Source organism: Cryptotermes secundus, unplaced genomic scaffold (genome assembly GCF_002891405.2).
Source record: "Cryptotermes secundus unplaced genomic scaffold, Csec_1.0 scaffold565, whole genome shotgun sequence".
NCBI classification, from domain to species: domain Eukaryota; kingdom Metazoa; phylum Arthropoda; class Insecta; order Blattodea; family Kalotermitidae; genus Cryptotermes; species Cryptotermes secundus.
The window spans coordinates 1,379,881-1,405,433 of NW_019731581.1; the positions used below are offsets into that span (position 1 = coordinate 1,379,881).

At 38.5% G+C, this 25,553-nt stretch overlaps 3 protein-coding genes across 5 annotated transcripts in view; 2 read left to right on the forward strand and 1 right to left on the reverse strand.

The window, feature by feature from the left end:
- The window catches only part of LOC111867225 (chromatin assembly factor 1 subunit B), a 7,481-nt gene extending 2,674 nt beyond the window's left edge, over positions 1-4,807 (forward strand). For both annotated transcript variants that reach the window (XM_023856874.2, XM_033752595.1), the window contains exons 4-8: positions 981-1,196; positions 1,563-1,659; positions 2,002-2,262; positions 2,395-2,616; positions 2,747-4,807. In XM_023856874.2, the coding sequence (XP_023712642.1) occupies positions 981-1,196; positions 1,563-1,659; positions 2,002-2,262; positions 2,395-2,616; positions 2,747-3,908 (1,958 nt within the window). In that variant the 3' untranslated portion in view covers positions 3,909-4,807. The remainder of the gene's footprint in view (positions 1-980; positions 1,197-1,562; positions 1,660-2,001; positions 2,263-2,394; positions 2,617-2,746) is intronic.
- Positions 4,808-7,049: 2,242 nt separating this feature from the next.
- Positions 7,050-13,432, reverse strand: LOC111867205 (peroxiredoxin-2). Its single transcript, XM_023856835.1, has 5 exons — positions 13,170-13,432; positions 11,895-12,012; positions 11,244-11,483; positions 9,476-9,641; positions 7,050-7,520 (listed from the first exon to the last, which is right to left on the reverse strand). The coding sequence occupies exons 1-5, from the start codon at positions 13,333-13,335 to the stop codon at positions 7,467-7,469; spliced, it is 744 nt and encodes a 247-aa protein (XP_023712603.1). The 5' UTR covers positions 13,336-13,432; the 3' UTR covers positions 7,050-7,466.
- A 274-nt stretch (positions 13,433-13,706) lies between these two features.
- LOC111867204 (cysteine and histidine-rich domain-containing protein) lies at positions 13,707-21,723 on the forward strand. Of its 2 annotated transcripts, none has more exons than XM_023856834.2 (6): positions 13,707-13,886; positions 14,049-14,134; positions 15,071-15,223; positions 16,317-16,631; positions 18,226-18,414; positions 21,197-21,723. In XM_023856834.2, exons 1-6 carry the CDS (start codon positions 13,805-13,807, stop codon positions 21,395-21,397), a joined length of 1,026 nt encoding a protein of 341 aa, XP_023712602.1. In that variant the 5' UTR covers positions 13,707-13,804; the 3' UTR covers positions 21,398-21,723. The 2 variants fall into 2 exon arrangements, with proteins under 2 accessions (XP_023712602.1, XP_023712601.1); XM_023856833.1 differs by having other exon boundaries at positions 13,709-13,886; positions 14,028-14,134.
- The last annotated feature ends 3,830 nt before the right edge of the window (positions 21,724-25,553 follow it).

Consider the following 25,553-nt stretch of genomic DNA (forward strand, 5'->3'; position numbering starts at 1 on the left):
AATCCAGTGTTATTTCTACATGTTATCTGGCAGTTATTAAAATGAGAGTGATATGTGGCTTGGAGATAAAAAAATATGTACCAAAATTTTGTGTGGAAAACTGCCTGAAGAGTGGTCACATGGAAAAATGAGAAAGAGTTGAGAACATAAAACAAATCACAAGGAAATATGTTGTGAGAATGTGATTAAACCGTCATGTCCAGTGATAAGCTTTGGTGTAATCACTATGGAGTCTTCAGGTTCTAGTACTAGAATTCATGTACACGAGACAGGGCCTCATGAATTCCTTTTATGGAGCTGGCAGGATGTAGAAAATAATCACCCCTTTACCATGATACAAAAATTTTACAACACACTTTACCATGATACAGAAATTTTACAACATACTTGGACATAGAATATTACAAAAATTATAATTGAAAATATATAAATATTTTAGGTTAGTTTTGATGCCTGCTTTAGTTGTAGGAGGTGACAAAAAGGGAAGTTTCAAATCAGAGACAGTAAAAAATGGTCGCGTGTCCCAAGAGACTCGGACACAAGAAAGACTGCGCTGGCAAAGGCCAGCAGCATATACAAAAGGCAGACCCGTCCTCTCGTCAGAGAAGGCGCCCACAAAAACAAGACTGTAAATCCCAAACAGTAATAAATATCTGGTCATGAGCCTCAGATGGGGCTCGACACCAAGGCTTACTGACTGACTGACTGACTGTCAGTTCCAATGTAACTTGGACTTGAATGCCTGCTTTAAACCCTTCAACAAAAAGGTCTTGTAAATTTATGAAAATTAGTCATGTAATCTCTGTGCACAAATCCCACTATCTAGCATATATTTCCATGTTGTCTAACACAGATATGAAGGTTTACATCACACTTGTAAGTTCATTCCACAAAATAAAATGTTTTTAGACAGAATTTGTAGGCGTGTTTATGATGGGTAATCGGACTTTACTAAAGGCTCGTTACTGGTGTTCTTACAGAGTCTGCGATTATCATTTGGAAACAGAAGACTGATCAGGATGCACCAGAGCTTCCACTTGGGGACAGTGATGTCATAACAAAGGAGCAGTGGCTGGGCATTAGAGTTCTTCGGGGGCACATGGAAGATGTTTATGATCTGTCCTGGTCACCAGATTCTCTGAATCTTATTTCAGGGTCTGTTGACAATTCTGCCATTTTATGGGATGTTCATAAAGGTATTCACAAAGGATTAATTTTAACATTCATGTAAATTCCTTATTTACCATTACTACATGAGGTAAAGCAGTTTAAAGATAATTATATCAATTTTATATTAATGGAACATTAATTACAGGAGCAAAGAAGAAAGCAAATTGTACACAGAAACAGATGAACATTGGGGGAGAAAATTACTCCTTCACTGTAAACGAAATGGCAGAAGATGACAGGTGTCTGACAGAAAGAAGGAACGATTTTGATTTCTGTAACCTGAAGAGGCCATGAGCATAATATTATTATGAAGATGGAGAATACCAGGCCTGCCCCATGGTTCAGAGTCTATGGCAAGCTGCATGTCTAAACAGTCGCATTCCTTTTTGCAGGTCGTAATCTTGGATTGCTGAAGGAGCACAAGGGTTTCGTGCAAGGTGTGGCATGGGATCCTCTGAACCAGTACGTGGCCACTCTAAGCAGTGATAGGCAAGTGTTGCTAAAAGTAGAGGTATCTGTTGTGATACTGAAGATTTGTATCGATTAGTTTTTTAACAGTTTCATGTGCAACACTATAAAATTTTTATTTAAAGTTTGTCACTACATGTTTCAACCAATTTTAACACCATCAGGTGTTAAAATTATTGGGCAAAGAAACTGCTGTCTTGTGTTGCTAATGTTGTTATAACATGTCCCCTTGATGTGCTTGTATATTTGTGTTGCTGGGTTGTATTCTTGTGTGTTATGCTGCGTATCTTGTTTTCGAGGAACTTATGTAGTTCAGAAGTACTATTAAATAAACTCAGAAACAATGAAAAGCTCTTATTGCAGGATGTGTCGAGTATACAATGTCAACAGCAAAAAACTGGTGAGTCGTGTTAGCAAGGCCCAATTGCCAGTTCCTGACAGTTCTCACCTACATGGCAAGGTGGTGCGCTTGTTCCATGATGACACGCTGAAATCCTTCTTCCGGCGACTCTGCTTCTCACCAGATGGACAACTCCTAATTGTGCCTTCTGGTATTATTGAATACCCCGATAGTGATAAGAGCAGTAATGCTGCATTCATTTTCACACGTCGCATGCTTAACAGGTAAAGATTTCTGTAGTCAAAAGTCAGCATAATTTATCACCATTTGGAGGCTGTATGTAAATCTTTTCTCTCCATATTTACATCTTCTAAGAGGCACAACAGATAACTAACAAATTTGAACTTGTTTTTCAGGCCTGCTGTATACCTTCCCTCGAATAACCAATACACGGTAGCAGTGCGGTGTTGTCCCCTGCTTTTTGAGTTGCGAGATAGAGAGTCAATGTTTGCACTGCCATACAGGATGATACTTGCAGTGGCTACTCAGAACTCTGTGCTACTTTATGACACACAGCAACCTGAGCCATTTGGTATTGTCTCGAACATCCACTATACTCGCCTCACAGATCTCACTTGGTGAGTAGCTTTCATCTTTGTCCAGCTCTCCTTGGGATTCTGTACAAGTCCATTCTCATCAGATATGCACACCCTTTTAGTCTCATCTTATTCTTCAAACTGTCAACAAAGTAAAATGTTTTGTTTCTAGGTCAAGCAGTGGAAGAATGCTGGTTGTTTCATCTACAGATGGCTACTGTTCTATTGTTACTTTTGCTGTTGGAGAGTTGGGGGTTGTGTATGCCCCTAGGAAAGAGACACCAACAAGTAAGGAAAGAGCTGTTGAAGACACTGAAGGAACTGGTAACTGCAGTGAAAAGGTCTCCAAAGAGACAGCAAGAATAGAATTGTCTGAAGGAACAGACAAACCTGAAGGTTTCTTGGTTACACAAGAACTCCACAGCAACGATACTGCTGTAGAGTCTTGTGCTTCTGAGAACAAACTTGACAGTCATAAATACGACAAAACAGTGGAACAGTCACCCAGACCACTTGTTTTTGAAGAAGAAGTAAGTTCTAACACTGAAGAAAAGTCAGAGTATATAAAGATTCCAGATTTACAGAAAAATGAAAGTTTCAGAACTAATTCTTGTGGAATAAGTGAGTGTCTTCCTAAACAAGAGAAAATTCATAGAAGAATAAAACCAGTCCTGTTATCAAGCCCCAGAAAAGTGTTAACCAAATCCTTGGGTTCCACTGATGTGTCCGAACGGAAGAAGGAAGTGTCACTGGTAAGGACACCTAAAAGAATTTGTCCAACCATGACATCTACATCCACCAAGTCTTTGGATTCCGAGTCAAATGAAGTAAAAGAGTTGGGAGATATCGTAGATGTTTCAAAAACAATCCCTCCATCCTCTTCACAATGCTCTCCATATGAGAAAGCAGTATCTGAATGCTGTAATAGACCACCTAGTGAGTCTGGCACCTGCATAAAGCTTCTGCCAGCATCAGACAAAACTTTAATTAATGAAACGCCTTCAGCTGAATCTACTGGGGAAATGGATGCAGTGAAAAGTTCTGATACCCAAAATTGGGGAGCATCATGTGACCTAATGCATACAGAAACTGAATCTGTCACTCATAAAAATGAAGATCCTGTCATTTCATCAAGTGAGCTAGAAAGCATAGGCAGCTTGACGACGGAAAGTAGGTGTGCAACTAAATGTGAATCCATGGAAACAAGTATGAATGCTACATCCCCTGCTTCACCACTGCCATCTGGTGCCATGCCTGGGCAGGATAAGAGAACCCCCAGAAGAGTGCAACTCATTACATTATCCAGTCCAAAGAGCAAGAAGAAGCTACTGTAAAGAACATCAATATCTAACAGACTATGTTTAAACTGAGAAGGTTGGGAGGTAGTGGTCAGCATTAAAAATATAATTCAACTTATTGTTTTCATTCATATAACATGTCAGCTTTGATAGTCAATATCTTTGGAACAAAATGACATGTAGTTACAACTCTTGCGCGGAGAGAGAGTCATTGTATGTGTTCAAAGTGACCAACATCAGCGGCTAAACAGCGTCGATGCTGCCGAACTGCTGAGCGAACTACAGCTGTCAGTGTGTCCAGTGTGGTGGCTGCACAGGACGCTTCGATGGTTTCTTATAGCGCATTCAGTGTAGCTGGCTTTTGTCGATAAAACTTCATCCTTCAAGGTTTCCCATAGGTAGAAGGCGAGAGGTGTTAGGTCTGGAGACCATAGCACCTCTTCGACCTATCCATCTTCCAGGTAGTGTGTCATCCAAGTACACCCTGACATCTCGATGGTAGTGAGGTGGAGCACCATCTTGTAGGTAAAATCTCTCATCTCCAAATAGCTCTCAAATGGCAGGGAAAATTGATGTCTGAAGCATATCGAGATACACCTGACCAGTTAAGGTACCTTCAAAGAAGAAAGGATCAATGAAACCGTGCGATGACAGACCACACCACACATTAACGCTGGCAGATTCACTTCCTTGTTCGACATGTTGGTGGCCAAGTTCCAAACTCACTCTGCCATTGTCGTACCTCTTTAATGTTTTCGTACTTCCAGTACCACTTCAATATAGCCTTGCGTTGCTCAAAGAACAACTTTTCAGCTATTGTTGCTGTCTTCTGCTCACAGTGTGCATGCGACATGACACTCACATGACTCATGTGACCTTCGCTAGCTGTTGAGAAAACATTACACTACAGCGCAAGAATTGTAACTACATGTCATTGTGTTCCAAAGATATTGACTATCAAAGAGTGAGTACATTTTTCTGGACTGTCATGTATATATATGTGTGTGTTTGCATTAAAAAACCCCCTTTTTTTTGTTTTGTAGAGTTTACTTCCAGCCTGTTGTAGATGTTGCTGTGTTTCCTGGAATTACAGTTAACCCTTGTCTGATGTATTTCCTCATAGCAAGTCCCTGACATACATGGGTTTGAGTTATATGAATCCACAGATAATGGGGATGTACAATGTCAAAAAATATATTTTGTTTGAGCACTGTTGGACTTAAACAGAAACATTTGGAACAAATTAACTGAAAGTTGGGGACTTGCTGTACACACACAAAGAAACATGAAAAATTACTGGGTGAAAAGAAAAGTTTGAATATAAGCACTATACCAAACAATTCTAGTATTGTACACATCAGCATACTGCAGCTGTCTCTCTCACATAATCATCCTCCTTTTTCATTAAGTTCACTGAACTTGTGCCTGATGAGCTTTGCTGGTTTTTGTTCTGCAATTGTGGTATATCCTGAGGCCAAAGTATGGCACCAAAACAAAGCATCTCAAAGGGTTATGTTAAAGAAGTTGTAAGGTCATGACATTAGCCAAAAATATTCTGAATAGGTTGCATGCATAGTGAGTGGTAAGACTAGCATCACTCAGCCATCAGTAAATATCACATGAACAAATCTATCACCTGTCTACATATTAATGGGAGATGTGTGGCTGCATTTTTATATCCCCACTTAATCCATAATATGAGAATCTATAAGTTAAAACTAAGGGAGGTCACTATTTCATGGAAGCAAGATGTAATTGCTCGTCAGCTACCATAAGAAGTGATATGTCAATATGGTATCAACTTTTTGTGTAGCAGAAACTGCACATGTCCAATACCAATGGGTAGGCATAATGAAGGTGAAGCCAGAGTGCTATATACCTCATTGCTGAATATCACTGTAGTTGCCTTCATAGTACTCCCCTTGGGAAGCTACGCACCAATGCCAGCGCCTAGTATGCCCTTCAAAATAATTTGGGGACTGGTTTTGTTGAATGACCTTCAGAGCTGCATCATATTACCCCCTGATGTCTTCAAGGTCATCAAAATGCATTCTTTCAATATTTCCTTTATCTTCAAGAACAGAAGAAAGTCACTGGGGGCTAGATCCAGTGAACAGGGAAGGTGTTCCAGCATAGTTATTTGTTTACTAGCTAAATACTGCTTTTGTTCTTTGGCAAGCTGCTTTGGGACCATTTTTACATGCCCTTCTGTCAAGATTTTCCTAATTGTACCTCTGTCGATATTCGCTTGCTCTACTATGTTCCTGACAGTCAGCTGATGATTTTCACACACAATTTGACAAACTTTTGAAATGTTTTCATTTCTGCCCATTGCTGGCTGACCTGATCTCTCTTTTCTCCTCACTCAGAGAAACATGTCACCCACTTGTAAACTGCTGTTTTCTNTCATAGCATCCCTGGAAAGTTCCACTAACATCTCTCTGATTTCACTTCACTCTTGCCAAGTTTAACAGGACATTTAATGTTCATTCATTGCTCTAATTCAGTCTCTGAAATTTCCTGCGACGACACACCAAAACACTCTTGACAATAACAGACGCTACTCAGAAAGAGACTGCCATAGATCAACAACAGTATAGATGTAAAATGCTGATATGCCAATGCCATCAAACCATACTGAGGTTTCTGTCCATTGCTGCCATGGCAAGCACATGGTGGTGAGTTTGCAAACTTTATTGTCAGACCTCGTATTAAAACGGAGCTCTGGAAAGCTCAATTATGATTCATTCAGGGAACAGACAAGAATTTTCTTACTCTAGCAGAGGAATAAGTGGGTTTACTGATGCATAAGGACTAATGGTCATTTGTATTACAGACAACTACTATATTTAACATGGGACAGGGATAGCTCAGTTGGTATAGTGACAGGCTATAGGCTGTGTGGCTGAGAAATCAGGGTATAGCTCAGTTGGTATAGTGACAGGCTACAGGCTGCATGGCTGAGAAATCAGGGTATGATTTCTGGCAGGGGCAAGGGATTTCTCCCAAGCATCTACACTGGCCCTTGGACATACTGAGCATAAAACTGACCACTCATTCATCTCTGTCTAGTGCCAAAGTTTCGAACATTCCCCCATCCAATTTCATGCTGTGGTGCTTGATTAACTAAGCACAGGGACAACTAAACCTTCACTATATTTAGCATAAAGTTCATGGTTTTAAATGGAATATGAATTTTGCACTTTTATTCAAACAAATCAAATATTTAGTGTATGCAATATTTAAACAGCTAAATAAAAGCTGATGTTGAGCTCTTATTTAACAAAATCTCACAGTATGCAAATAAAGCACCAGGTACAACCAAAATACTGCACTGTTCACTGTAAATGCACTCCAGTCAATGGTTCAATTTCTGTCCCTCTTCACATTTCACATACTGAATTAATTTATCTAATTTTTTATTTGGCCTTTTAGGCTGCAACACCATGCAGGTAGTTACCAATATTTTAGACGAACTTCAGGCCACCATCTTCAGGGCACAACACTTTCTATACAATGTGGCAGTCTCCAAGGTCATGGTCTATAAACTTTTACCAGTGTGATAACCTAAAATTTTATATGCTGTATCCAAATTTAATCCTTCTGTTTTTGGAAGAATTTCTTCTTTCCTACAGGATCTGGTATAATCTAGAAAAAGAAAACATCTATGTGAAATGTGAAAGTGCACAAAATGACCTTTATTAAATATTCAATGATTTATTGCTAATCAAAGGCAACAAATGAACAGTTATTTGCATACTATATAAGTTGTAACTATTGACAGTAATCCTCTAGAGGTTAGTGACCGATATATTCACTATATAAATAGTATGCCGGATGTTATCCACTGTCTTAGGTACATTTAAAATACATCACATTTGAAAGCTGCATCCAATTCTGCCATCACACATAGGTGGGGGAAAGGATCTTACTCAATTGAACCCATTAGAAGAAGCTGAACTTGATCACAGGGCAAGAAGTTCTACGCAGCTGTTGCCAAATGCTGTCTTTGGGACACACTAATATTCCTTCAGTTATTCAGTATAGAGGGGGTGGGTTTCCCCATGCACCGTGACTAATAGTCTATTGTATGTTCCCCTTTAATTTCTACTGTCGCCATACCCTACCGATACTGGCGCCCGCTATCTCCCCTTTCTGCCAGCGAGGTCGGCCCTCTACTGGCAGTGGTACCCGATAACTTCCCCATCTACCGGGAGGCATTTGAAACTACTTGGGCAGGAAACATTTTGCCTAATTTTGCTCAGAGGTCTCCTAGAGACATGAGGATCTTTTACATGCCGTAAATCTACGACACGGGACCCACGTTACCCCTAGACTACGGAGGCCGCTTCTAATATTCCTTACTCATAGCTCTGTAACCAATGATCTTCATACCCACGTTGATAAACCACTTTTGGCTTAGAACGGCCGCAGGAATAACCTACCGAAGTTATGACACAAAGGATGGAAATGCCCTGTATATGCTGTTTAGAACTCCCTTTATTGCACAGTGATCAAGATCAGGTCCTTCCAATGGGCTCAACTGAGTAGGATCCATTCTCCCTCACACCTGATGATGGAAGCAGATCAGCTTCTGAAATGTAGTGTATTTTAAATATACCTATGATGATTGATGTCTGACATAACATTTATATATTATGGTGTTCACAGTATATGAAATCCAATACATTTTGTGACATGTCTGCTCAATGCCAGAATTGTAAAGCCAGAGAAGACATTTGTTGCTAGGCAATGGCTCTGTACATAGGTTTCCATGTCAACCAAATACTGTAACTGCTGCAACAGGTACACAATAGAGGAATTGTTGGAGGCTGAGATCCCTGTTGGGTCCATGCAGAGTCTATATAAAGAGAGCCAACTGGGGCATTCAGAGAGACAAGATAGACGAGTTGTGAGTCGGAAGTGAGTGCTTGTATGCGAATGAGTAGTAGCCAGTGATGGCCAGACATGGCTAAGAATTGTGGCCATTAGGAACCATTAGCTAGTTGGTAGGTGGTAAGTACATGAACATGGAAGCTGATGAATCTGCAGTGTTGGGAGCCATTGTCATGAAATGCCTAGTGAAGCCAGAGACTTGATGTGTGCTGTAGTGAACTGCAAAGTGCATGAATTTGCAACAGTGCTATAATTGTAGTTACAGTTTGTAAGAGTCCAAAAATCCAATTGGTAATCCAAACCCTGTGTTTAGTCACTAACATGTGACAATATGGTAGAGCACCATGGTACATAAAGAGTACAATTTTTAAAACAATTCCTATGTTTCATTCTAATGAGAGTTATAATGTGCCGAATATTTCATGAGGTATTCCTGCAATGTGAGAAGATTTCTTACATAAAATTCTAAATACATGAACAACTTTTGAAAGATCAGTCAGTCTTACTTCAGATCTGTTGGCAGTCAATGTTGAGGGAAATGAAATTATAAAATTTTAAGGTTACTACTTATGATTAATTTAATAAGAAAACATGGACCAGAGTTTTACTATATCATGTACAAGTGACAGAAACTAATAAGATGTGTCCTAATGTACCTAAGAGAACACAAAAATAAATAAAGGTATGACATTTTTGTTAGTACTCACCGTTTCCTGTCCTGGTTTCCAACCTGCTGGGCACACCTCCCCATGTTCATCTGTGTACTGGAATGCCTGGACTAACCGTAGTGTTTCGTCTACACTGCGACCAACGGGTAGGTCATTCATTGTAATCTGACGTAATATCCCCCGTCCATCAATGATAAAAAGGCCCCTGCCAACATGTTTTAACAAATCTGATTATAATAATTTATGATGCACGGGCAGACCAGCAAAATGTAACTGAATAAAAGGGCCACAGCAGATGGTATAGTTTGTTTATGACACAAAACTGAAAAGGGGAATTAAAAATTATGGCAAGGTGTGACTTGACAAGCACTATGTGGAATGACACATGAAATGTAAACACACTAATGAATATGCATTATACCCAAGCAGAGGGTAGCCTCTGTGAAGAACATGGAAACAGTAACAAGTGTAAGGGCCCCCATACACACACAATTTGGCCTTCTGTTCGGCCTGCACAGTTTAAGACTGAAAGGCAAAACTGATGAGTGTGGTGTGGCTGGCCAGCCAATCGTTTGGAATGTTGGCCTGTAGGAAACCCATCAGTCCATCAGTTCTACCTGTAGAACCACAGCATGTGACGTGTGTGATTCAGCAATATAGGCTGGAAGACCATGACTGTGGCATGAAGCCTGCCTGTTTATCTGCGGGTGTATGGGGAAGGAATGGGAGAGGGCAAACTGTGAAAGTTTTGCCTCTAAGGTTGATCGGAAGGCCAAACTGTGTGTGTATGGGGGGCCTAAGTGGATTAGCATTGAAAAAATGGAATGTCCAACCAGCTGGACTACTACTCATGTGCCAACCACAAAATGGGCTCCAAGGTCAGCACAGATTAGTAATATTGTGACATAACATAACAGTGTATTATTATTCAACCAGTTACAAATATGTCACGGGAAATGATATTCCCTTTAAATCAAGTTAAACAATTGCAGGGTGAAGTTATATTCATAAATATGACTTGCAAAGGATCTGTAAATACAGAGAGTAACGGAAACCTCCATTATGATCCATGATTCTTGAAGCAAAGTGTAACAAACAATTACCTGAGATATTTCACCTTATTTTTATCTAATCATTCAAAAGATAACTGACCACCTAATGTTTAACACACTCTTATATTATCTTTGACTTAATGTAGATAAAGTAAATAACTTATATTTTCTCTCAAATTATCAGATAATTTATATAGAAATATTAATGCAGTGCAATTACCATTTAATGTAGAACAATTTAAGATCTTTCTTTAATGTTCAACTTATGGCAACGTGAAAGTTTAGGAGTAAGGCCTTCCATGTCAGGGTCTGCTAGGCCAAGTGTGGATATTCTCATTTGTCTTCCACAACTTTCCATTTATGGTAAAGTTGTCCCTGTGCTTAACTAACAAAGCACCACGCCATGAAGATGAAGACATATGGGGGAGCAAATGTATAGATCAATGTTTTTTTATCTTGGCACTAGATGGAGGTGAGTGATCAGCATCATGCTCTGGCTGCTTTACCCACAGGGAAGTGCCCCCAGGTACCCATTGGACTTTCATCTATGACAAAGTCAAAAATATGTGAATGCTGGCAATATAAGAATTGTATCACATTCCATGGTCCTCCCATGTCAGAATTGGATTTCTTTACTCTTGCCCAAAGGCCAGAGGCCAGAAAGGAAAAGAAACAATAGGAGGCATTTAAAGTGGCCCAATTCAGTGGAAAAACAAGGCTCAAATGACATAATAAAGTAATTTTAAGTATAATACCTCAAGGCATGACCCAAATCTTCTAAGAAAACACCATAATCTTGAGATATTTTGCGTGTCAAATCTGATAGGAGTGGAATTGTTAGCTTCCCAAGACCACCATCCTTTCTTGGTGTGTTTGTCCAAGCATGATGAGTGAAATGAGAGTCAACAGAACATGCTACAACTTCTGCATTGATTTTTCGGAATTCTTCAACACGATCGTTGAATGCAAGAATTTCAGTTGGGCACACAAATGTGCTGTAACAAAGGAAAACAACTATTAAAAACATTCAGTTCATATTCTGGGGGTTCTGAAGAATCTGACATTGTCTGCCTTAATGTTCCTTAAAGTTTTACTCGATATATTGAAACTATATAAGCATGTAAATATCGCATATCAAGTTACAATAATTCATCAATTTTCACACAAAAATATTTTGCTTGATTGTTATTTTCCTTTAAAAAATTCTCAATATAAGGTCTTGCATTTAAAAGAATTACAATAGTTTCATTACCTTCTGACACGTGTCTGTGCTGGGATTTTTGACGAGGAGCTGTAAAATATTGATAGTGGGAGGTCTCCAATGGCTTGATGTACATATAAAGTTTAACAAAAATTGACCAATTACACCATTTAGGCAAACAGTGAGGTAAATAAACAATACTTACAAATCCAAAGGATAGAAAAGTAATACCAAATATTTTCCTCTGTAGTCTGAAAGTTTTAGTTGCTTAAATTCGCCATGAATTACTGCACTCCCTTCCCAGTCAGGAGCTGGCTTTGAAACTGAAAGAAACGTGAATGCAATTGTTTTAAAAATGTGAAGTGGACTGCAGCCAATACAACAATAGCAACTATTCCACAGAGTGGCGTCCTTTCTGAGAAGTTACTAGTCACTCAACTGGTTAAGAAATGCCTCACTTTTATAGAGCTGAAAGGTTGCTCAGAACAGCCAGCAACTGTTCCCTCTCCTAAGTCAGACGAGTCCATGCCACCCCTTCTTTTCCAATCTCTTTAAGATCCATTTTAATATTATCCTCCTATCTATGCCCAGATCTCCCAAGTGATATCTTCTCTTTACATTTTCAAACAGATATTTTTTATATGTCTCATTTCTTCCACATGTGCTACATGCCACACCTACTGCAGCCTCTTAGATCTGATGTTTCTAGTATTGTATGAACAGTACAATTATGCACGTTTTCTGCACTCTTCTATTACTTTCTCTCTCTTATGCCCAAATGTTCTCTAACACTCTCAGTCTATTTTCTTCCATTAAGGTAAGACAAGTTTAACAGCCATACAAAACAGCAGATAAAATTATGGTTTCATTTATTTTAATCTTTACATTTCTAAATAGGAAACAGGGAGACAAGAGATTTTAAACTGAATGGTACCAAGCACTGCCAAAATTGAATCTTCTCTTAATTTCTTCATGATTGTAATACTGAGTTTTTTAGTATCATGCCCAAATAGTTCTTACAACATATAATATGCTGAAGATGGCCACATATGGCAAAACATGTATTAATAATGTGAACAGAAGAAGTCAAATATCACAGTGTGGCAATGACCACGCAACCACTGAATATTTACGAAAGCAGTATTAATATGACTGATAGAAATGAGTTTCATATAAACAGCATGTACAAATAACTTGTAGTTGTGATACATGGTTTCAAAAAGTTAATACATATACCTTGAGTGAACCACACGAGTTGCAACTATCTTTATTGTAATATATCTTATGTAAACCGTGCCGTTAATAATGACGAAATAATCACAGTGCTTATGCTTAACGAGAACTAAAATAAATGAAGACCTTATTCATAATCCTAAATAATCCTGTAGACCTAAAGTGGTGTATAAAATATACCACTCGCCCACTCAAGGGTTAACGTTACAGCTTCACATCTGCCAGTTACATTTTATTCATTACTTACTGACTGCTTTTGTCCATGTTAGTTTATGGTCAATATTTTTCGGTGATCCCTGAGGGTATACGGAACCTCCTGCAAAAGAGTGGCATGACTCCTCTTGAAAGTAACCATTAGTTTCAACAATATATAAAGCCCAAATGACTGCTACTGTAAACTTTGCTGGAGACATGTTGTGATGTTCAACGTGTTACTCTTGCGAATGTTTACTTAGGTTATGTTTTATTTGTTATCGACCAATTGGTTACTCGCGGTCCTCACAGTGCTTGNGGTCCAGTGATTGAGGCTAGCTCTTTCTAAGGGACCCAACTGAATAGGTGTTTTCCTTCACCTGAGGACGGAAACAGATCCAGTTTCCGAAACGTCGTGTTTTTATTTGTTATCTTAAAAACCAGGACGATGGATAAAGTCCAAAATCCCAACATATCAGTGTGTTATACACCATCGTCAGAATCCTATAGTAACTACTTACAATTGGTTAGTTTGGTAGCAGTGGCAGTTCAATTATTTGCAAGAAAAGGCATCTTGGGCATCTTGGGGTACAATTGGTTAGTTTGGTAGCAGTGGCAGTTCAATTATTTGGAAGAAAAGGCAGGAATTTGTAGAGTTCGTAGACGTTCGTGGAAGCGGAAGAAAGAAGCATGCCGAGTGAAGGGAACGAGTTATTTCACTGTTATAATCGTGGATGTGGCCAAAAATTTGATCCTAACGAAAACAGAGAAGGTAACAGGGACATATTTTCAAACGTATTATTGTATGTTTAATCTTAGATGGTCAGATGTAGTGGAACGTTCTAGAACACATTGATGTTTAGTATTGTTACAGTTCAAGAAAAACTGATGTTGGTGGTTTATATCGTTACAGATTCTTGTACTTTTCATCCAGGTGCTCCATTCTTTCATGATGCTTATAAAGGTTGGTCGTGTTGTAAGAAAAAATGTACAGACTTCACCGAATTTCTGAATATAAAGGTGTGTATGAATGATCGTTGAATTTCACCGATAGTTGAAAAGCTGACATAAGTTCCCAATTTTTTGTCAGATGAACTTATTGTGACATGTAGACCCTTTGCTAGGCAACGACCACGAAATATGCAATTATATATACAAAGCAGCTATTGCCGTGAGAAGCTGGTAGCTGAGGCCGAGGGACGCAACTAAGCAAGAAAATATGTATGACTAGTGAGAAACCTGAGGTACCCTCATTAAAAAAAAATTGCAAAATGATCACTACTGTTTTTAAAGAACCAAGTGGCAGTATGCAGGCTGCAAAATACAAACGATTTTGTATATATGAAATTGAATAAATAACTGGTAAAAATTGCTGTCTAATTATTGGGTAACATCAATATAAACATTAAAATACTGAAATAAAGATTTCCTGAAAATTATCATACATTTAAACTGTTATTTTTCGAACACTTGATAAAAATACCTCTTCAATTGATGGGGCTCATGACATCAACACTAAAAGGAAAAGCATTACCAAAGACAGTTTGTCATACCTGTGTGAACAACTGTCAAGGAAATTAATTACCATTATTCAAAGCCTTACAATTTTCTCAGTGCTAGTCAGAGAACAACATATATTGTATTTTTCTTTTTATTGACTATATTTTTATGACACATGAACCATCCATTCATTGGTACTCCATCCATTGTCTGGGTGATCTTGGCAGTAAAAACTGAACTCATGAAGCGGTGGATTAAATACATGCATTTTTAGTTTCTATGAACCTTTGGGTTCCATAAAATGCTGGGAAATTCTTGAGTAGCTGCAGAATTGGCAGCTCCTCCAGAAGGGCTCAGCTCCATGAGTAAGTCAGTCATGTAAAAAGCATACAACTGCTGTCAAAGCCTCAAACAGTTGAACTGCAGTTCAGTAAAACTGATATTTGTAATTCTCAGGGCTGCACAAAATCTTTCCACAACAGCGAGAAACCTCCGGAAGCAGAGAGACCTCCAGTTAGCAAATCTAAATCAGACGAAGTTATTGAATACAAAGCACCTCAGGCCCCTGTTTTCGAGTCGCTAGAAAGACCACCATTTGAGTCGCCAATGGTAAGTCTTACAGAGGTATAGGAGGAGATGTTTCGTTGCTCTCCAAATGTTGACCAACATGAATGTTTTGAGAATTATTTCCGGTTCTTTAAATTTGCACTTACATTGAATATATGTAAGAGATTTATTTAAGAACTTAAATATTCTGCCTCCTAAGTTACAATACATTTTATTGCTTCACTTGTTTCATATTTACAACAAGGATAAATTGAAATTAAATTTTAATGTCTGTAACATGTAACTTTCACCTGCCTTAATCAAATATATCAGTATATCAAAAAAGAGTCTACTTTAGTGACATAAAAGTATTTAATAATCTGCCAAAAAGAAAAAAAAACTTGAGTAATGATACTAAACAGTTTAAATTAGTGCTAAAGAATTATCTACTCACTCACTACTCCTACTCTATAGATGAATACTTCAGTGTAAACAGAGAATGATGTAAAATTAGGTTATAAAATTGTTAAGCTAAAATTGACTGTACTAATGTATGTAGCTTATGAATTGGTCTGTATCCTACTTGTGATTTATAGAACATAAATAAATTCAATTCAGTTCAGAGATGTAGTGCGTACATCTGCTGACATTGGCACATATGTGAAATGTAATTATGTTTTTTGGTGCACTCTATCTTATGTATTTTTATTTTCTACACAGCTGATGGTATTTAATATAGAACCAAATTTGTACCAGGCTCAAAGGAACTTTATTTTGCCAGTTTCTTTATCTAATATAATTACTGAACAAGTAAAAGCAAAAAAATCACAATTAGATGTTTAGCAAACTGCAGAAAACATACTCCTGTGAGGAAAGTTTTATGAGCCTAGATGTTCCCTGTGCATGCTGTTCAAGAAAAATTGTACGTTAGAGAAAAAGGTGTAAATACACACATAGACACGCACAAGAACTGGATGTGACTACCATTAATTAATATGCATATTAGCTTGAACTCTATTTATAAAGCCAGTTAGTTGCAGACCATATTTTAATGAACACCCCCCCCCCACATTTATTTTTTGTCTGTTTCACAAAGCTGACATTGGTGCCCTGGTTATCTGAGTCTCTCACTTTGTTAAAATGTAATGTGTTCCAGGTGGAACTACAGGTGGAGGTGTCACCAGCCTTAGTGCAACAAGTGAAGTCACTCACCAGGCCTGAAAGCAGAAACCCTGTAGGAAGCAAAGCTGTTGAAATTGCCGTAGGCACGTCATGCAAGAATGGAGGTTGCAAACAAACATACGATGGCCCTGAACATGTAGAAACTCCCTGCACACATCATCCAGGTTATCCGGTGTTCCACGAGGGCCTCAAATTCTGGTCCTGTTGTCAGCGACGCACCACAGACTTCAACAGCTTTCTGGAACAAGAGGGGTGTGTGGTAGGAAAGCATGTATGGATTAAAGAAAAGGTGCAGTAAGTACTTTAAGTAGCATATACCATACTGAGCCGAATTTCCTCTGCGTAATGGTGTTATAACCATTTTTGTGTCCTAGGTTCAAAGCCTAGAAGAGGGAGTTAGCATTTGAATTATGTAGCCAATTTCTTCTGTAAGGTACTTAGAATTTGGTGCTATATTGTTTGTTATAACATATATTCCTACCATATTTCAGTTTTATCAGTTTTAAATCAGGAATGTGTATCAGTTGTGCTTGTATGGAGTTTTATGACAATGTAGGGGGTTGATGTTGGTATTTTGAAAGTTTATGATTTGTGGCATTTGAATTGGTCATATGGTGTAAGAAGAACGAGCTGTGATCAGAATGTATGAGAATTTAAAAATGTAGTTTATGTATGTTATAAGAAATCTAAGTTACAGATCCGAAGGGGTCAACTTTGCTCCTCAGTAAGCTTCAAAAAGTGACTCTGAGAAATCAGTAAAATATTTTTTTGTAAATTTTGACACTATTCTAAACAGATTATTTATATAATAAGACTGTTAATATGGTATATATTAGCAGAAAGAAAATACCAATATTACTGATAATGTTATGGTTTATAAATATCATCTTGGTGTCAACGTAATGAACCTGTGATACTTTCTGATATTTACTCCACTTAGAGAGTGAATCCATCCCTGAAATCCTAAAGAGGTTAAATAAGTGACATGCCACTTTACTAACAAAGTAAGATACAAAGGGTAACATATTTGAGACTTTTTTTTTATTGCTAGTGGGGTGGGACTAAGTCCCTTGCACTGCGGCCACTTCTGGCCTATTGTACCACCCCCAGATGACAGGTGAGGGTGATTGTGGAGGAATTGGTGGAATGAAGGTTGGCAGGGGAAACCGAAGTACTCTGAGAAAACCTGCTCCAGTGCCACTTTGTCCACCACAAATCCCACTTGACCAGACCTGGGATCGAACCCGGGCTGCCGTGGTGGGAAGCCAGCGACTATATTTGAGACTTAATCAAAGAAGGGCCCTGGGAGAGGTTACAGCCTACAAGAACACTCAAAGTAAGTTAAGAACAGTCAGTAGGAACCAGAACGAACTGCCTTCACGCAAACTTAGAGAGAGTCAGTGTTGTGTCAGGTTTGATGCACAGATCTTGCAGAGAGCTGTCCTCCACTTGACTGGCAGCTAACATGATTTCTGGGGGCAAGTAAGGACAGTCTGTAGAAGGAAACCCCTCCACCACACAATGGTACAGAAAGTTTACTCACCAATTTGTCCTGATGAATCATTGATATCATATTCATCATCACTGTTGCATAATTTTATCCATTGAATTTCACTATGGTGAGTCATGCTGTGAAGTCTCTTATTCTGTTGAATGCTGGCTGAGTCCTTCAGTTTTCTTCCTGTCAATCCTGTTCTCTGCGATATAACACCATGTTGGCGAATGTCACCCTCGACCTTAAGAACCTCAAATCCTACATCAGATGCAGTTTTCTTGTTGAATTCATTTGACCTCATGCCATGAGTGTTCTGTTTTGAATTTGGATGCATTTCCTAATTCAGGTGTGAGGTGGTCTCTCTGTCCACATATGAATTTCCTTTCAGGGGGCAGACCAGCAGGCAAGCTGTCGTTACGACTGGCATCAGACGTCCAGTGATGTTGTTGTTTCAGTATTTGCTAAGAAATATGATCCAGATAGCTCCTCTGTGCAGTTGAATCCAATTCGACTTAAAGTGCACCTCTTCTTTCCTGAGGAGCAGAGTGTCTTCAATCTAGATTTGGAACTATGTGGGGTAAGAATTCAGATGTTTTTGTCTGGACAGATGGATGACTGAAAGAATGAATTGAATATAGACAGGGAACTGTGTGTAAGAAAAAGTGTAATACACATCCCACCCACATATGGTTCAGCTGTATGTACATTTTTTTTTTCTTTTAAAGATGAAGTTGATTATAAGCTTCTGAATATTATGAGGAAAGGAAAATTACAGAATACTATCAATGTTTATTACAAATCAAGTATTCACTTTTAAAATTTAATTTTGAACCAAGTAGTCCAAATAATTTTGCATTATGTTACTGGAACAGTTGTATGAACTTGGTGGTAATTTATAGCATCAAAGCAATATAGAAATCTGTTCTACATTTCAGTTCATCTCACGTTGTTAGTAACAGTGGAACAGAGACATGATTTTCAACATGACCCCACAAAGAAAATAATGTGATATGATGGCTGAAAGCAAGAGTAGGGGAAGAAAAAGAGACAACCATTGCGAGGCAATAGCGCAGTTTGTTTCTGCAGCAGTGAGTCAAAATGCAACAGTAGATAAGCTAGAAATGGCGTTTTTCTATTCAGTCCAAGCCTAGGTTACATAGTAAGGACCAACAAGGAAAATGAGGCAGTTGGTCGGTGGCTAGCCGTCTTGAATCGCGTTGTTAGCAGCCGCTACCAAGCAGCGATTAGTGAACAAACATAAGACTTTATACGTGCTTTAGTTGTAGTTGGTCCAGTAGGAATGTTATAGTTATTTGTAGTTTACATATTATAAACATTCAATAAACAGAGTTATCAGTCCAGCCAAACCTCATGTCTCTCTGGTCACTAACACATGACAGTATATTATTATTATTATTTTAATTTCTTGTTCCATCACATCCATTTGAGGCCGAAGCATAGATACAGAATTGTGTCAAATTATCTTGCTAATACAATCAAGCAACTGTCTAATAAAATCTGTGTATAATTTATAACAAAAATTGTTTATGTCATAGTAAAGTTATTCTCTATTGGTGGGGGTTAGCTCTAGAGACCCAGGAGACAGTGGTTTTCAGTATTCATGCCATCTCTCTTCCAGGCATTGTTTATAATTTCCATTAAACAAGATTCAGTTACCAAATTCATTCAGAGCTAGTTTCACTTCACACTAATAAAACCTTTTTAAGGGCATTAAGTTTGTCAAAAAATATGTTTTTGAAAGTGGTATAGATCATTTGTAATGCCCCCTATATTTTGACAAATACAATTACAATGAGGATATTTTACATATGTGTGCTCACCGTGGATATTGCTGTCTTTCTTTCTATTTGGCTGCAGGCACAACAAACACCCATCTTTTTACATCATGATGTATAGGATGTAGATTTCCCATGGCCCAAGTGCCATGTGTCCATTTTATATACCCAAGCATCTGAAATTAGTCAGCTCTATATGAAGTTCATAGTTGTGGACAGGCTGAAGATACTAGTTACAGAAGGGTGCAGCTTGTTGTTTTACATCATAGTTTTTGCAATTTTGTTGTGGTCCTTGTGGTCTCTTTTGATATTCCTATTTCTTGGCCAAGGGAGTTGGAGGATTACAAGTTGAATGTTAAAGCTGAATTCTGATATTGTCCACCTTTTCTTGTGTTAATTAATGTGTGACACTGATCTGTTGGTTTCCTTTCTATTAACACACTGTTTATTCTTTATTGTCAAAATTCTGAATAATGTTTCTGTGGGGAACTTGAAACTTGGTAAATTTTATCTGAACTTCGGGTGGACTTAACATATGCTGTTAATGTTAATACAAAACCTCTATGCTCAAGTTTAAACTTATCCTTATCCAACACAAGGGTAATGTTATTAGAACAGCAGTAAAATTATTGAAACTGTGGTTGTATGGAACCATAGTTTTGCACACCTACTAGCCACATGAACCAGAAGTTTCAGTGCTGGTACCTGTTTTTAGTCAGGTCATGGCAGTAAGCTTATTCACAAGTTGCCATTTTTGTGGACACATATACAGGGTGATTCATATAGAACAGGCCCGACGAAATGAGCTGTAATATAAAATATACCATACAGATACTAAAGTAATTTACACATATCTTATCTTGGATTGTGTGCCGTGATCAGAGCAGGTGTTGAAAGTGTCTGCCATTTTCAAGTAGGCATTAGAAACACTCGCTGTTCAACAGTGTACTCCATGACTGTCGCCTGCGCACTGCAGACACGTTTCGGCATTGTCCTTGACCTTGCAGCATAAGGGCTGCCACTTGCCGGATCATGCGCACACCATTCGACTCAGCACGGCCCACGGATTATTATGTCGTAATTGTGAGCGGTTATATGCGTCACCTGCGGAATTATTAGCAAATTCATCGGGCCGGTTCTATACAATTCACCCTGTATAAGGTAGCAGATACTGGAGTGTAGAAATCCATGTCTTATACACAGAGTTCCACTCGTTATGAATGTTGGTGTCTGCTGTACAGTGGGTGTGAGGAGGATTATGGGCCTTATGTTTTGTGCTGGTACAACTAATTCTGAGAGAGATGTAGGGCAAAATATTTCAAGTTGGCCAGGAACCTTCATCCTGTGATGTTATTGCTACAAATGACTTGGGTAGGAAAAGTATCAGTTCACAGTGAACACACACAGCACAAAGATCTTGCACTGATACAGTGACCATTATGTAATTTTATACATCTGTCTTGGTAATATCTTATTTTACTGTAGCTGCTGAGATGGTATTTTGACGGTTCCAAAAATGAAGTTATTGGTATACTGACTTGTACTTGTGTCTTTGTCACGCAGGTGGTAGATGTGACTCGCAGTGTTGCCAGCATGCTTCCTACAAAACTTGAGGTGAAGCTTCGAAAAGGAGAGCCTGGTTCATGGCCGAAACTTGATATTCCACGTCAGGGAGAAGTAGTGCAGGGTTCACAGCCACCGTCTGCTACTGCAATGGAGCAACTCATCCCTGAAGTCGACGCCGTGGATCTCTCTGACCTGTGACATTATTGTGACTGTGGGGTACATTGGATTTAAATTGTTGGCATTATTTACATTTCATTATAATACTTTCGTTAAATTTTTGTGAATAAGAATGGGAGCGTCACTGAAACAGATCATTTAATTATGACATAGTCATAAGGACACTCAGATTATGTTATAATATGTCCATGTAATTAATGAAAGTTATTTCTTGTTTTGTATTATTATTTGTGTCAGAGGTAAACAGACAGTGTATTATGGCTTGCATACATGTTGTATAGATGACGATGAAGCAATCTTGTCCTTGCAATTAGATTTCAATAAAGATACTGAATTATTCTAGTGCAGTGAGTGTATTTTATTTCGTGGTCCCTCATTTTCAGAAGTTATTACTTACTTACTCATGGAGCTGAGCCCTTCTGGAGGAGCCGCCAATTCTGCAGCTACTCAAGAATTTCCCAGCATTTTATGGAACCCGAAGGTTCAGTACCGTGTTCTCAAGAGCCCTCCACTGGTCCCTATCCTGAGACAGATCAATCCAATCCATACCATCCCATCCCATCTCTCTAAGATCCATTCTAATATTGTCCACCCACCTACGCCTTGGTCTTCCCAGTGGTCTCTTTCCTTCTGGCTTTCCGACCAATATCCTATACGCATTCCTCATTTTCCCCTTTCGTGTTACATGACCTGCCCACCTCATCCTCCATGACTTGATCATTCTAATTATACTTGGAGAAGAGTACAAGTTATGATGCTCCTCATTATGCAAATGGTCCAAATATTCTCCTCAACGCCCTGTTCTCAAACACCCTCAGTCTATGTTCCTCCCTTAATGTCAGAGACCAAGTTTCACACCCATACAGAACCAGGGGCAAAATTATAGTTTTGTATATTCTATTTTTTATGTTTTTGGACAACATACGAGAAGACAAAAGGTTCTGGACTGAATGGTAGCAACACACTAATGCCTCCCCACAACCATTCCTTTGTATATGGCTCCAGAGTCCTGTTTTCTTTTCACGTTACTTGTGTGGATCACTCTCAATGCCTTGATTAGAACACATGCAACTTTACGTTATTTAAGTAACAACTGATAGAGAAACAACCGTTATATCTAACTGTTTAACTGTAAAACGCTTGGGTAGAGGTATGTAAACCATACATGAACTGTGTAAGATTTGAGGCTTTCACGGCGGTGACTATGAAGAAAGCAGTCTTCTGGGATTTGGCACCGTGTATATGTGGTGTTAACCGACGTTTCGGAGGAACGTATTGCCCCCATCTTCAGGGTAGAAGAAAAAGTATAAGAAATCTGCAAGTGACATTACCGTTTCTCACGGTGTTGTCGCTTGCAGATTTCTTATACTTTTTCTTCTACCCTGAAGATGGGGGCGATACGTTCCTCCGTAACGTCGGTTAACACCACATATACACGGTGCCAAATCCCAGAAGACTTCTTTCTTCATACATGAACTACTTAATTTTGCAACCTGATAAAACTAATTTTAACTAAGTTATACCACATTTGTAAAGATAGTAGTTCTTATAACATAAATGGAGAGGATCCATAACATCTTAGTTCCTGTGCACATTAAAATAGACCTTAAAGAAATAGTATGGGAAGATGTGAGGTGAATTCACTGGGTTAAGAATAGGGACCAGTGGCAGTCCCTTTTCATACAGCAACAGTCCTTTATATTACATAAAACTGACAATTTCCTGAGTATCAGCGTTGAAGGGCTCTGCTCCAGTGTATTCTCAGCACAACCTGAATTCTGTCTTATCTGAGTCTTCATATAGCTGTTGTTCTTTATTTACTTTTGCTTGTTTGACATGCTATGTTACAATCTGTTGCATGTCACTCTTTATAGACATCCAAAATAGCAACATCTGAAATGGTCCGTAGAGAACTGAAAGGCATGTTCCACTAGCTGAGAAGCTTCAACACACATGGCACCATTAATGCTTCAGACAGTACCTATATATCTGAAACACAAACAGTCCCAAATAAATTGTACAACAAGACACAAATATTATAAACTATTCATTGCTATACATTGTCAACAAAAGGACAGATTTTATTAATTGCACAAACAAACCGTCCCATAGCTGAGGCAGTCAGTCAGCGGCTTCCCACTGAGGTGGTCCAGGTTTGAGCCCTGGTCAGGTCATGTGGGATTTGTGGCGGGCGAAGTGGCCCTTGGCAGGTTTTCTCCAAGTACTATGGTTTCTCCTGCCAATTTGCATTCCACAATTGCTTCACACTCATCATCATCTATCATCTGGGGCCGGTACAAGAGGCCAAACCGTGGCCGCAGTCTCACTCCATGAGATATGTACAAACAATGTTAAACCCTATGTTAGGTTAACATAATATTTGTCACTTTTTGTGACTGTCACAAGTGTTAATCAAATGCTATATCTGAAAAATTATTATGATGATGATAAATGTCATTTAAAACTTGAGATGAGATTTCTCATCATCGGTGTATGGACAGAGTCATATGTAAAGTAGGCCATGTGTAGAAGCATATAGAGAGAGTGGATGTAAAACTCCAGCCATTGCAGACCTTGGCAGTGGGTGGCCATGAGTGGCCAGCTATGTACTCCATCTGCTTTACTCCTGGGACACAGGCTACAAGCCCAGACCTGGTCTGGAAATGGTTGTGTAGAGGAAAAACTAGAACCAGACTTCATAAATAAACCAAATAGCAACAATATTAATAATAACAGTAACAACCATATGACACTTTGGTAAAGGAACAAGTGCATGGATACATGAATTATATTTTATTAGTGTTTTAGTAATCACAATACAGCAAAGAATATTAATAGACATTTAAATTACATACAGTACAAGTATATTGCACATTTTTTATACTACACAAGTATATTACACTTTGTGCCAGTCAGACTATAAACTTTTTTGCAGAAAAAAACATGTGAATGTTATGGATAGTTCTGTTATCTGGGATACTGAAAGTCAACCAACGTTTTGGCATGGCTTATTCCTCTACCCTGTAGATGGAGGTGATACATTCCTCTGAAACATCAGTTTGCTTTCCACAGACTACAAGTTATTATAACCCGGAAGATAGAAATCTTCATAACCATTACTGTAAGAACCTCAAATCCTATATATATGAAGGTTAATCTTTAACACAGAGAGGGTTCCTTTTGCAAGCACCAGTTTTTACATCACAGTACTGTGATATTATTTCAGTACATTTGCTCCACTAATATAGGAGCTATTGTAAGCTGGAGTCGAGAGAGACGTAAAGTTGCTTCTGTGATTAAGCACCACGCTCTGCATGAAGCAGCACTCTTTCCTCAGCATTAGTTTTAGGTGAGTGGTCAGCTACATTCTGAACATTTCATCCATGGATGAAGAGTTCCCTTTGTCCACTGAACAGGAGGTGTATGGATCCTAAAGTTAGTGTAGGCATGTTGATGAAAATAAATTTCAAGTTATCCAATATTTAGACAAGTAACATGACTGAGCTACCCTGTACAAGTATACAGGGGTATAAGTGGGGTCTCTTCTCTCTTAACAACAGATATTTGTCTTGTTTGGCTACTAAAGGTTGGTAGGAATGGAAACTAGTATTTGAATGATATTTTTATGGCGATTTGCAAAGTAAATTTTATAACAAGTCAAAATATGAAACTGTCTCTCTTGCGCCTGCAAATTTTGGATGTTAGTGATACAGATTTTTACAAATTCTATGTCAGGTTTGAATGTCTGATGCATTTATCTCACAATCTCTTTCCAATGCAAGTAAGTAGACGAAGTCCATTGTGAAACTAATATTTAGAAGTACATAAGTTTTACAATTTAGTTTCATTCTACAATTTATTTTCCTGCTGCATATCTCAAACATACAGCTGAAGTTAAGAATGCATATGCCTTCCTGGCAAGGTACCAAGCATCTCAGTACATTCAGCACCCTTCCAAAGAATTTTGCTTAGTCATCTGCAACTTTGGTAAGAAAAAGTGTTGTTTAGTAAATCTTTGGGAAATGACAGCACTCCACATTCTATATAGACTTCTGGATCATAACGTCATTTCCAATATTTCAAAGAATCTTTTGCCTCCATCTTCAGTATAGAATGGTTTTGTATAATACAAGGGAGGATTATATTTCAGACTAAGTATGTAAACAGGAAAGCATAC

Excerpts from the sequence above, each read along its gene's own strand:
- LOC111867205 (XM_023856835.1), bottom strand. The coding sequence starts at position 13,335 with ATGTCTCCAGCAAAGTTTACAGTAGCAGTCATTTGGGCTTTATATATT. Across the intron at positions 12,013-13,169 it reads AACATGGACAAAAGCAGTCA|TTTCAAAGCCAGCTCCTGAC; the intron begins GTAAGTAATGAA and ends CGTTTCTTTCAG. Across the intron at positions 11,484-11,894 it reads CTTTTCTATCCTTTGGATTT|CACATTTGTGTGCCCAACTG; the intron begins GTAAGTATTGTT and ends CCTTTGTTACAG.
- LOC111867204 (XM_023856833.1), top strand. The coding sequence starts at position 13,805 with ATGCCGAGTGAAGGGAACGAGTTATTTCACTGTTATAATCGTGGATGT. Across the intron at positions 13,887-14,027 it reads TCCTAACGAAAACAGAGAAG|ATTCTTGTACTTTTCATCCA; the intron begins GTAACAGGGACA and ends ATATCGTTACAG. Across the intron at positions 18,415-21,196 it reads TAGATTTGGAACTATGTGGG|GTGGTAGATGTGACTCGCAG; the intron begins GTAAGAATTCAG and ends TTTGTCACGCAG.